The 10,668-nt window shown below is 47.5% G+C and overlaps 1 protein-coding gene across 2 annotated transcripts; it reads right to left on the bottom strand.

The window, feature by feature from the left end:
* Positions 1–2,776: 2,776 nt before the first annotated feature.
* On the bottom strand, positions 2,777–9,823 carry TMEM218 (transmembrane protein 218). 2 transcript variants are annotated; one of them, XR_003791350.1, is made up of 4 exons: positions 9,512–9,823; positions 8,567–8,669; positions 5,065–5,264; positions 2,777–4,032 (listed from the first exon to the last, which is right to left on the bottom strand). XR_003791350.1 is itself a non-coding variant. In XM_029207057.1 (3 exons), exons 1-3 carry the CDS (start codon positions 9,760–9,762, stop codon positions 5,130–5,132), a joined length of 489 nt encoding a protein of 162 aa, XP_029062890.1. In that variant the 5' UTR covers positions 9,763–9,823; the 3' UTR covers positions 4,061–5,129. The 2 variants fall into 2 exon arrangements, 1 of the variants encoding a protein (XP_029062890.1); XM_029207057.1 differs by lacking the exon at positions 2,777–4,032 and having other exon boundaries at positions 4,061–5,264.
* Between the last annotated feature and the right edge of the window lie 845 nt (positions 9,824–10,668).

Raw genomic sequence — 10,668 nt, 5'->3', positions numbered from 1 at the left:
CAGGCCCAGGATCCCTGCCCCGCAACCCCTCTCTGCAGCTCTGGGCACTGACTGTCCCTGGAGGCCCAGGACCTGCCCCCTCTCTGGGCCTCGGCACTCACTTGGGGCTAATGCATGAGCGTTACGTTAATTAGTTATTCATTTAATTTAACTTCACATTTGGTCTCAATTAAGCTTAAAGTGTTCTTCCTTATAGATGTTACAATAGCACTTGTAATTAAAAAGCAATATCTCTTTGCATGTCTCCTTTAGAGATCCATTGGGAGGCTGGGCTAGTGAGGGGGTGGGGAGAAGCCAAGAAAAGGAAAGCGGCTCTTGGTGGATCTCAGCACTGGGAGGCGGCCACTATGAGTGAAGTCGGGGGAAGTTATCAACACATCATGGGTGTCGGGTGGGCACCCTGAGAACTGGATAGTGGCACTGGAGCTAATGGGGCAGGTCTCATGCATGAAGGCATGGGGTACGGAGAGGATGGAAGAGGGAAGGTAGAAGGAGGCAGTCCTTAGAGGCGGAAGAGGGGCCGATATGCTGGGGTAGGCAGAATAATGCCCCTCCTCCTGAGGGGTCCACAGCCTAGCTGCCAGGACCGGTGAATGCTATCTTACATGGCAAATGAGACCTGGCAGATGTGGTTAAGGACCGCTCCTTACAAATCAGAGGGGGAGGCAAGAGTGTCAGGTATCAGATTAGAAGATGCTGGCTTAGAAATTTTTTTTTTTAATTTTTAAATTTAAAATTTTTGACTGCCACGGAGTGACGTGCCGGGATCTTAGTTCCCCGACCAGAGACTGAACCTGTGTCCTCAGGTTCAGTGAAAGCGGCGAGTCCTAACCACTGGACTGTCAGAAGATGCTGGCTTTGAAGATGGATGCAGGGCCAAGGAATACGGGCAGCCTCCAGAGGCTGGAAAAGACAAGGAAACAGGATTCTCCCCTAGAGCCTCCCAAACCTTGATTTTAACCTCGTGAAACCCATTTTAGATTTCTGGCCTCCAGAACTATAATACATTGGTATTCTTCTAAACTGCTAAGTTTGTGGTAATTTGTTATAGCAGCAATAGAAAACTATTACATGTTCCCAGTGTAAAATGGGGCCAACATCAATATGAAGACAGCAAGACCAAAGAAATCTGCAGAGATTTAAAAAAAAAAAAAAGTGGAGAGGATGGCCATGGAGCATTTGGATACCATAGAGATGCCACATGTGTAACTACCCCAAGTTCCCTGAAGGCAGGACCTGGGCTAAATGTACACCCTTTACAATATCCAACGTGTGTGAGGAAAACCAGAAAAATGAACTTTCTCATTCCGTCTGTGGTGCCGGGCCCCAGCTTTGATCCTTGCTGTCATTTCTTAGGTCCCAGGAAACTGAGGCAGGAGAGTGTGTGTTGAGTAGGCTGGGAGTGGGGGGACTGGGAAATTTTTTGTTTTTCCTTGAGTAAACAGCAACCAATGTGGTCTGCTAGAGACAGAGATCGAGAAACAAACACACATTCTTGGCTTGTGGCTCTGATTCTTCCACTGGCACCTCTGAAAACCAACCCAAGTACCAAACTTTCTGGGCAGACAGAGCTGAAGAGAGAGCTTGCCGCGTATATCCTTGATACTCAGTCCACAAGCCACTCCCCTGGTATCTCTAAGCAAAGTCTCACAGCACAGAAACCACCACCCCCCACCCCGAAACCAGACGTGATCAGTGAGGCTGTCCCTGAGGTCCACGTGGCTCCTAACTGTATTGCCCTGGATTCCTGGCCAATTCCTAAGATTCTGGATTTTCCTCTAGATTCAACTGCTTCTCCTTGGTATTCCTTGGTCCCTCCTTTTCCTTTGTTTTCATCTTATGGAGCAACATGATGTAAGGAAGTGAAGAACTGGGGCTGCCTGAGTTCAGGTCCTGGGTCCTGTTTAACCCCTAGCTGAGTGACCTCAAGCAAACCCCTTCACCCCTCTGTGCCTGTTCCCCATCTGTGAAATGGGGGTATTAAGAGCACTTGTTTCACAGGGTTGCTATAAGGATTACATAAGCTAATACTTAAGAAGGCACTTAGAAAAGTGCCTCGTACGTGTTTGTTCAATACAATAAAAATTGTGATTTCAGCAAGCAAAGAATATTCCGAAGTATTGCGTTGGAAATAGAGATGAAAGATTGAACTCCATGGACTACAGCATCCCTTCCAATCCTGAGCTTTTATGCTCCCGCGAGGATAATCAGCACTTCTCCAGACTCATTTCCATGTGGTTCCCATTCCCGTGTCTGGAAACTTGCTCCTATGTAATAAGAGCCAAATACTTGAAGCTTTATGCCAAGAAGTCATGATAAAATGCTTTTTATTTGTACCATAAATGTTAATTAGGAATTCTTTAATGAAACGTTTACATTTTTTTGGATACGGGTCAGGGCAGTGGTGGGTACACATAGCTAAGAAATAGTGTTAGCCAATGTAAAAATAAGAAGTTGTTCGAAAGCCAAAACGGATCCTTAAAACCATCGGAGAAATGAAATGTCAGGATCCCGATGCAAAGTGTGAGCCTCACTACTAACAAGCTGGGCAACTTTTAAATTTTTATTTATTTATTTATTTTTGGCTGCGTTGGGTCTTTGTTGCTGCGCGCGGGCTTTCTCTAGTTGCGGCGAGCGGGGGCTACTCTTGGTTGCGGTGTGCGGGCTTCTCATTGCAGTGGCATGAGAAGTGGGCTCTAGGCATGCAGGCTTCAGTACTTGTGGCACGTGGGCTCAGTAGTTGTGGCTCACGGGCTCTAGACAGCAGGCTCAGTAGTTGTGGCGCACGGGCTTAGTTGCTCCGCGGCACGTGGGATCTTCCCGGACCAGGGCTCGAAGCCGTGTCCCCTGAATTGGCAGGCGGATTCTTCTTAACCACTGCGCCACCAGGGAAGCCCCTGGGCAACTTTTTAAACCCCTGTATCTCTCTGCCTGTCTCTCATCTGTGAAATAATTGCAGCAGGTTTCTTTACACATGAATAAAAATCAAAGCAAAACAAAACCCTTCAACTGCAGCAGCAACAGGATAGAGCTGACAGAAAAGTTGATGTCTTAGAGAACAGATCAAGAAATGGATTACTTTATGTTAGAATAAAAACATTTAAAAATGATTTGGATCCCTTCATCCCAGGATGGAGTGAGGAAGACAGCCTGGATGCCTCAGAGCCTCATTCTGGGATGGATTTACTCCACCAGGACCGTGCTTCACACTCAGTGGGAGCACAGTCAATGCTGAGTGAGTGCCGACACCTGCTGTGTGCAGCATGCATGAATGGCAGTGCATTCCCTAGCAACTGAACAGCGTACAATAATTCTGATGAATTCTTAGATTAAATATCCGATACCATGCATCAGGAAAGAATGTTAGCTTTACTTCTGTTTTACCAGTGAGAAATAAAAGGAACTTGTCAAAAAAATTACGAAGTGTGTTCTGCCGGCTCGCGACAGCGCCACCTAGTGGATCAGAGAAACGACTCCGCTGTGAACGTTGTGGCGTCCTGCTCATGTGGTTTTCGTCAGGATGCAATTTTAAGAGGCTGTGAAATAACCTGTCTTCTTATATGGAAGCCCTGATTCACTCTCCCTCCCCCACTTCCAGACAGTGGGATCACCACAGTCTCTTTGCCATGGGATCCCCTCTGGGTGGCACCACCTGTGCTAAGGCCATTGATCAAAGAAGGATGAATGGGACCCTGAGATGATTTGTTTGTATTTAAAGGATGCCCTCTAAGCCCTGTCCCCAGGAAGGCCGTGAGCACAAGGGGTTCCATATTAGCCATTGATTATCGGGGTCCCCCATGTAGAACTCAGTGAAATTCATTTTGTCCTCCCAGACTTCTACTTCTTATCCCAACCCTGTGAGGGTTGTTTTCAGGGTTGGACATGACTTCGTGGCGTATGAAGGTAGAAGGTGACCCATCATTCATGTCACCACTGCTGGTAGTTACAGGATCTACAGAAGGCAGGCTAAGCTAAAATACGCTTTGTACGAAGCATATTTTTGCCCTTAACACACAAGCCTGTCGTTTACATCTGTGTTAAAAAAAAAAAAAAAAAAAAAGATTAGTGTGCTACTGGCATTATAGCAGGCACTCAATCAAGTTCTTATTCCAGCTCGTTTTCTGGTTCTTAATTTTAAGCCAGAAAGTCCTTCTTCAAATAGCTCTAGGGAGCCAGGATAAGACTTCCAAAATGGAACCAGCCTAGAGCCCCTCTAGTTACTAACAAATTTCACTTGGTCTGGGGGCTTAGGTATAAAGTTATACCTAAGCCTGGGCATATACATTCCTCACCAGCTTTGGAGAAAGAGCTACGAAGATGAAAGAGATGACAGTAACCCCAAGTGGACTCTTATGGTAACCAAATAAGGCGACAAAGGCCGCCAAACCCTGGAAGCAAAAGAATCCAGAGAGACAGAGCAGCAGGACACACAACTGGCATTTCCATACCCCGCCTCTAATCCCCGAGTAAACCTGAAATATAGCAATGCGAGGTTTAGAAGGCTGTGGCCAGGAGTTCGAGGTGAAAGCCAGTCCTTTAGCTGCTGTTGCTTGCTTTCTTGGAGCAGCGGGAAGCGACACCGTGGCCTCTGTGGAGCCCGGTGTCGTGATATGCGGAGTGCTCCATAACCGGGGCCTGGATACGTCTCCAGGTCTTTACACTGAAATAACCTTTTGAACTTTGATTGTCTTTCTTTCCCAAATGATCTTGACCTCGTAACTAACAATTTTTCATAGTATCAAAAAGGACCAAGTTCTTCTGTCGATTTGACAGCAGAAGCCAAAGTGTCCCTTTTCCCAAAATTCATTTACTGAAGTCTTCATTGAAAACCTACTCTAAGCAGATCCCTGTTGCTATTTCCTTTTCAAAAGAGATGGAAAATCTGAGGTACAGGTGCTAAGAAGATGGCAATATCCCTCTTAAGCTGGTGAGAATCTCTCCCCAGGAGCAATTTTGCAACCCTGTTTCTGGAAGCCAGGACTCAAGGGATTTGTCTTAGTGATGAAGAGATGATCCTCCGATCTTTAGGCAGGAAGGCTGTCAAAACAAGACTCCAAACAATACCTTTCTGCTCATCAATGACATCAAAGCGAGGGAAGGAACAGGGTCTTGGTTTTCCTGAAGATGGCTCAGTGGGACCGCAGTGGTTTGGCATAGATTGGCTCCACGATGTGATGGATTAGAACCAAGAAAAGGCTCCCAAGGAAGACAAGAGTGATGAAAGCCAGCAGGACATAGCGGCCAATGAAAAAGGCATCTACAATCTGGAGAAAGAAACATCAAAAACGAAATTACTGTCACTTCCGCACCCTGGCTATGCTCATCTGTAATCTCTGATGAATGGGCCCAGAGTCTGTCCATATTTGTAACTTACAGTAACATCCTGCCCTGAGTCTACCCTGCAAATGGATAAGAAAGAACCTTTTTTCAACGTGCTGAGCCAGAAATACAAGATAAAGAGAGTCTTAATGAAGTCCAGGGAACAAATGGCTCCATGTAGGAGGTTCACAAACACTCTGAAGACCCTGGACAAGTCCTTTTCTGTTCTGAAATCAGTTCTCGGAAAGAGTTAATGAGAAGTTTGCTTGCTTGGTCTCTGAAAGGCTCATTAGGTGGCTGTCAACTTTTCATCATGGAGAATTTTAAACATACATAAAGATACGATAGTATAATAAACCCCACACACCCAGGACCCAAGCCCTCACATCATCAACCCATTGCCAACTCAGGAGATGTCATTTTCAAAATGAAAAGGCGACTCTAACACTTTCATCAGAAGAGTTCTGAACCCTAAAATTCGTAACCCAGCATTCCAAGGGTTGGGGGAAATAGTCATTTTCCTGAGATACTGAAACACGAAGAGGAGAGATAACTTGCCCCAATTCGTACAGTTGGCTGCTTGGCAACCAGTTGTACTTGAGGCCCCGAAACTGTCGGTCTTTGCTGACATAAACCTATGATTGGTATTGGCCCTACCTGCTTGTCTACTGTTCACAGCCAGAGCTCTGTTTTCCTCAGATCCAAACGGTGCTGCTTAAGTCCGGGCAGGAAAAAGCAGTTTAATCTACAGACTTAAGGGAGAAGCAGCACAAACCAAGTGACTGGGGACTTCACAACTTCCGGAAGCTTTCAGAACCCAGCACCTGAAGAGAACCCAAAATACCTGAAGGGCGACTGTGGTTGACAGAATAATGGCCCTAAAATGTCCACATCCTCATCTCCAGAAAGTCCAAATATGTTAAATTACACGACAAAGGAGAACTAAGGCTGTAGATGGAATTAAGGTTGCTAATGAGCTGACCTTAAAATAGGGAGATTGGCCTGAACTGTCCACTACAGGTGGCCCAATGTAATCACAAGGGTCCTTAGAAGTGGTGGAGGGATGCAGGAGACAGGGTCAGAGAGAAGGATGTGAGGACGGAGGCAGAGTCAGAGAGACGTTACTTTGCTGGCTCTGAAGATGGAGCAAGGGGACTGCAAGCCGAGGGTGGCCTCCGGAAGCAGGAAAGGGCAAGGAAACATTCTTCCGCAGAACCTCCAGAAAGGAAGACAGCCCTGCCAACCCCTTGATTTTAGCCCAGTGAGGCTAATTTGGGGCTTCTAATCTACGGAACTATATAAGATAGTAAATTTGTGTTGTAAGCCACTAATTTCGTGGTAATTTGTTACAGCAGCAGTAGGTAACTAATACAGTGGCGATACACAAAGCACCTGTCAAGTCCGAGCTCTGCTGTGATCCCTGAGTTCCAAAGACACCAAGAAGGAAAGGGCTGCTCCAGAGATTACCCTGACAGCCAACTTACAACAAAGGTCAGCTTGATGAAACAGCTTTAACATAACCTTGACCCTGGCTCCAGGACTGAACAAGTCTCTCGCGAGCTGCATGCTTGCTGGTTCGACAGGGTTCACTTTTTAATTAGCCAGTTAGCAGGCCTTGGGTGAGCAGGGCCCAGGCCATGTATTATTGATACAGTATTGAGCCAAGCTGCTGAAGGGGCTGGTGCTCGAAACCTGGAAATGAGATCCTGCTGGCCATGCTGACGAACTTATTTTGCTCAAAGCCCATTCTGCTCTCCTGGGTCTGAAACTCACATGACAGAGGAAAGAGGGATTGATTTCGAAACAGTGTTTACTCTGTGCCCTTCTTCCAACCTTCACATCTGCAGCGATCCAGAAGTGCGCAGCCTTCCCCGCTCTCCCCATTTTACACAGGAAAACCAGGGTGGGCGTCTGCGCCCCAGCTCACACACACAGTCCTGACACAGCCAGAGTGGTTTCCAAATGGTGACCAGAAAAAACCTGGCATGTACGAAAATAATTCCTCAGTTTTGTGTGGTAAGTATTATTTCCCTTGGAATTTTCAGAACGAATTTCCTCCCTTTTGCCATGGTCAGTCCTAGATAGAACTGGAAATGTGTGCCGATTTTAGTTCAGGAGTTATATCATTTTGTGTAGTCTAGTGTCTAGTGTCAAAATAGTCACCTCTGCACTTGCTGCGAAGGCCCCCAATATTCTGTGGAGTCCCCAACAATGAAGGTTTTGAAGACGGACCTCAGCTTGAATCCTTGCTCTGCCTCTTCCTATACATGTATGATCTTGGGCAAGTTACCCTAACCCCTTCCAGCCTCGGCATCCTTACCTATGAACTGGGGACACTAACAGCACCTGTGTCATGCCACTTAGGGCTGTCCTGAGGTTTAAATGAGAGCTTGTAAATAACAGGCTTAGCACAGGACCTGGCACACAGCGATGCCTTAAAAAACGTTAGCTGTTATCACCGTGACAGCTTAAAAACTAAAACAGGAAAGAAGCTGCTCGAAAAAGTAATGGGACACAGGAAGTCAATACTGTGATCAAGATCGTGGGGACCTGAGACCAGCTCTGTACGGCAAAGCCAGAGCCCCAGTCAGGAATGAACCAGAATGGGTGGGGTCTGGGAGAGATGATAAAAATCCACGTAGACAGGTAGGTGCTGGGAGATGTGGTTCTAGAAACGAGGACCAAAGGGGCCTCCCCAAAGGCTGTTAGTATTAAACGCACCAACCTCTACAACTTCCGCTTTCCAGAGAAGCACCCCTCCTTCCTCACTGCTCTTATCTACGGACAGTGCTCACTCCATGCCACAAGTGGAAAAAGGCAAACACACGGAGGTGAAAAAGCATGTCGTTCAGCACCGGAGAGCACTGCCTAAGTGCTGCCCGGGATGCGAGTTTCTGAGCCAAGGCCAGCAGGAGTGGGAGCCTCTTACTCAGGACAGGCTCTTCACGAGGTGGCTTCTGGGCTTACGGCTCGTTCCACTTGATGCAAACTGGAGACGAGAACAGATTAGGCAAATAGCTGCCCGGGGGTGTCGCAAGGGGGCATCGGAAGAACTGTCTCTTCCTGGGGGAGGGGGGAGGGGGTTAAAACTCCCTCTGAGCTCCCCGCATCCTGGTTTCAACTTTACAATTTTTCTAACACACTTCGGCCCTCCTGGCATCAGGGACCATGTGGGGCAGGATGGAGGTCCAGAGCAAGAGAAAGAAGAGACACAACTCAGGATGCAAAACAAAACCCATGGTTTTACCTTCATCTCAGCCTCAGGGGCTGGGAATTCACTGGCTCGGGGGAAGAGCAACAGAACCGCAGTGATAATCAGAGCACCGAGGAACACGAAAATGACGGAGAACCTGGGAGTGAAAGACAGAGGGTTAAAAGCACTGTTCAGTCTCCTATTCAGCTAGGCCGGGACTGGCTCTTCCCTGGGCGGATATCCTGTTTCAGTCCATTAACAGGGCCCAGTGTGCTGCCCACACCGCCCAGGGAATTTAGAAATGTTTTCCCCTTCATCCCCAAACCCTTCTTCCCAGACAGGTACCAGCGGGATGCGTTCCTGTTTATTCCTGGGAACTCCAAATTCCTAAGAATGGGAATTGGTAGTTTTTATCTTTGCCTCTGTGCAGTCATGATCAGGAAAAAGCGAAGCAGCTCATCCCCCAAGTGCTGTGTTTTAAACCAGAAAACTTTAGTAAATGATGTAACTTGCTGATTTGTACCTACACTGTCTGGCCAGGGAGTGTGACTCCATGGTGACCTTAGAGTCAGTTTATGGCCTGATTCTTTCTTAAGTCAATGCCAGCCCAAGTCACCTAGGACTCTTCAGCGTCCCAGGGCCCAGGTCTGGAGCCTTAGGGGCTGGACCCAGTGCCTGCTGTAAATCTCAACAATTAAGAAACACGCACACATACAACCCCAAGAAACTCAACAGGCACCGAAAGCGGATTCTCTTTCCATCCCCTGTGTCCCCACCTCCTCAACACTGAGAGCTGACAGATACCACTCCCCTTCTCCTCCCACCTCTGCTTCCGAGCATAAATAACAGTTAGTCCTTATGATGACGTGAAAATGCAACTCATTCAAACTGCCAGTAATTACAACAATGAGCTTCTGAATTCTAAACGTTTCATGAGCATCAGCGATTGCACTTCTAATTGCTTTTACCTGGGACTCCTGGCTGGAGAGAAGGCCTTACCTAGCTATACCTGAGGCTCTGGATAGCAGCAGACACAGCAGCAGCACTGACACCCAGAGCAGGGCGAGGATGAACACGCCAGCCCCCACGCCCAGCACGGTGCCAGCCATGCAGGGGGGGGCAGCTGAGAGCTGCAGGCCTGGACCCCCCGGCCCGATGAGCTGTCTGTCCCTGGTGTGTGGGTACCGCCAGGCTTCCGTGCGCTCCTGGGTTTCCTGGTGGGCGGTCAAACACAGAAAGTCCCAATTCATTCTGGGGAATTTTTGATGATTGCTGTGGTAGGAGGATTCGTCAATACAGGTCTTTGGGAATGTCGAGTCCCTTAATAGGAACTAAAAATTTAGAACCCAAACCTTTCTTTTTGGTGAGGACTGAGAAGCTGCTTTCTGCTCCATGTGGGTCATTTCAAATTCGGAATCTGAGTTTGTCTTCCCACAACCCACAAGCTGGATTCTCCCTTAATACAAAACCCTAACCGAGAGCTGTAAAAGCTACCAGGACCTGAGGGCTCCAGGGCCCACGAGAAGTCGTAGCTCTCGGGTTAAGTCTGTGGTGCGAGCTGTGAATCACAAGACAGAACTCCTAATCCTTGGAGAAGAAGAGCCATCACTGTTTCTGAACATTCACTTGTGCTAAGTACCTCACAAATATAGCTCATTCAATCCTGGCAATAAGCTTCTGAGGTCAGTATTATATGCTCGTTACAGAAGACGTAACTGAGGTATAACGTGATGGGGCAGTACTAGCAAACCCGGTGGCTTACAACAGACAGTTATACTCTCACAGTTCTGGAGGCCAGAATTCTGAAATTAATGTGTCAGCCAGGTCACGCTTCTTTCCAAAGGCTCTAAGAGAGAATTCTTCCTGCCTCTTCCAGCTCCTGGCGGCCCCAGGTGTTCCTTGGCTTGTGGCTGCATCACTGCAATCTCTGCCTCTGTCTTCACATGGCCTCCCCTGTGTCTCTGTCTTCTTCCTGTCCCATCTCTTATGGGGACACTTGTCATTGGATTTAGTTCCACCCAAATGATCCATCATGATCTCATCTCAACATCCTTAACTTAATTGCATCTGCAAAGACCCATTTTCCAAATAAACCTGTCCCATTCACAGGTTCCAGGGGTTAAGATGTGGACATATCTTTCTTGGGGCCACCATTC

This window comes from Monodon monoceros, unplaced genomic scaffold, assembly GCF_005190385.1.
Source record: "Monodon monoceros isolate NGI ecotype Baffin Bay Population unplaced genomic scaffold, NGI_Narwhal_1 Super_Scaffold_7, whole genome shotgun sequence".
NCBI lineage: Eukaryota > Metazoa > Chordata > Mammalia > Artiodactyla > Monodontidae > Monodon > Monodon monoceros.
This window is presented reverse-complemented; position numbering and strand designations above follow the sequence as displayed.

Coding starts and splice junctions, on each gene's coding strand:
- TMEM218 (XM_029207057.1), bottom strand. CDS start 9,762: ATGAATTGGGACTTTCTGTGTTTGACCGCCCACCAGGAAACCCAGGAG. Junction 8,670..9,511: donor AGAGCCTCAGGTATAGCTAG/GTAAGGCCTTCT, acceptor TTTCACTCCCAG/GTTCTCCGTCATTTTCGTGT. Junction 5,265..8,566: donor CCCCTGAGGCTGAGATGAAG/GTAAAACCATGG, acceptor TTCTTTCTCCAG/ATTGTAGATGCCTTTTTCAT.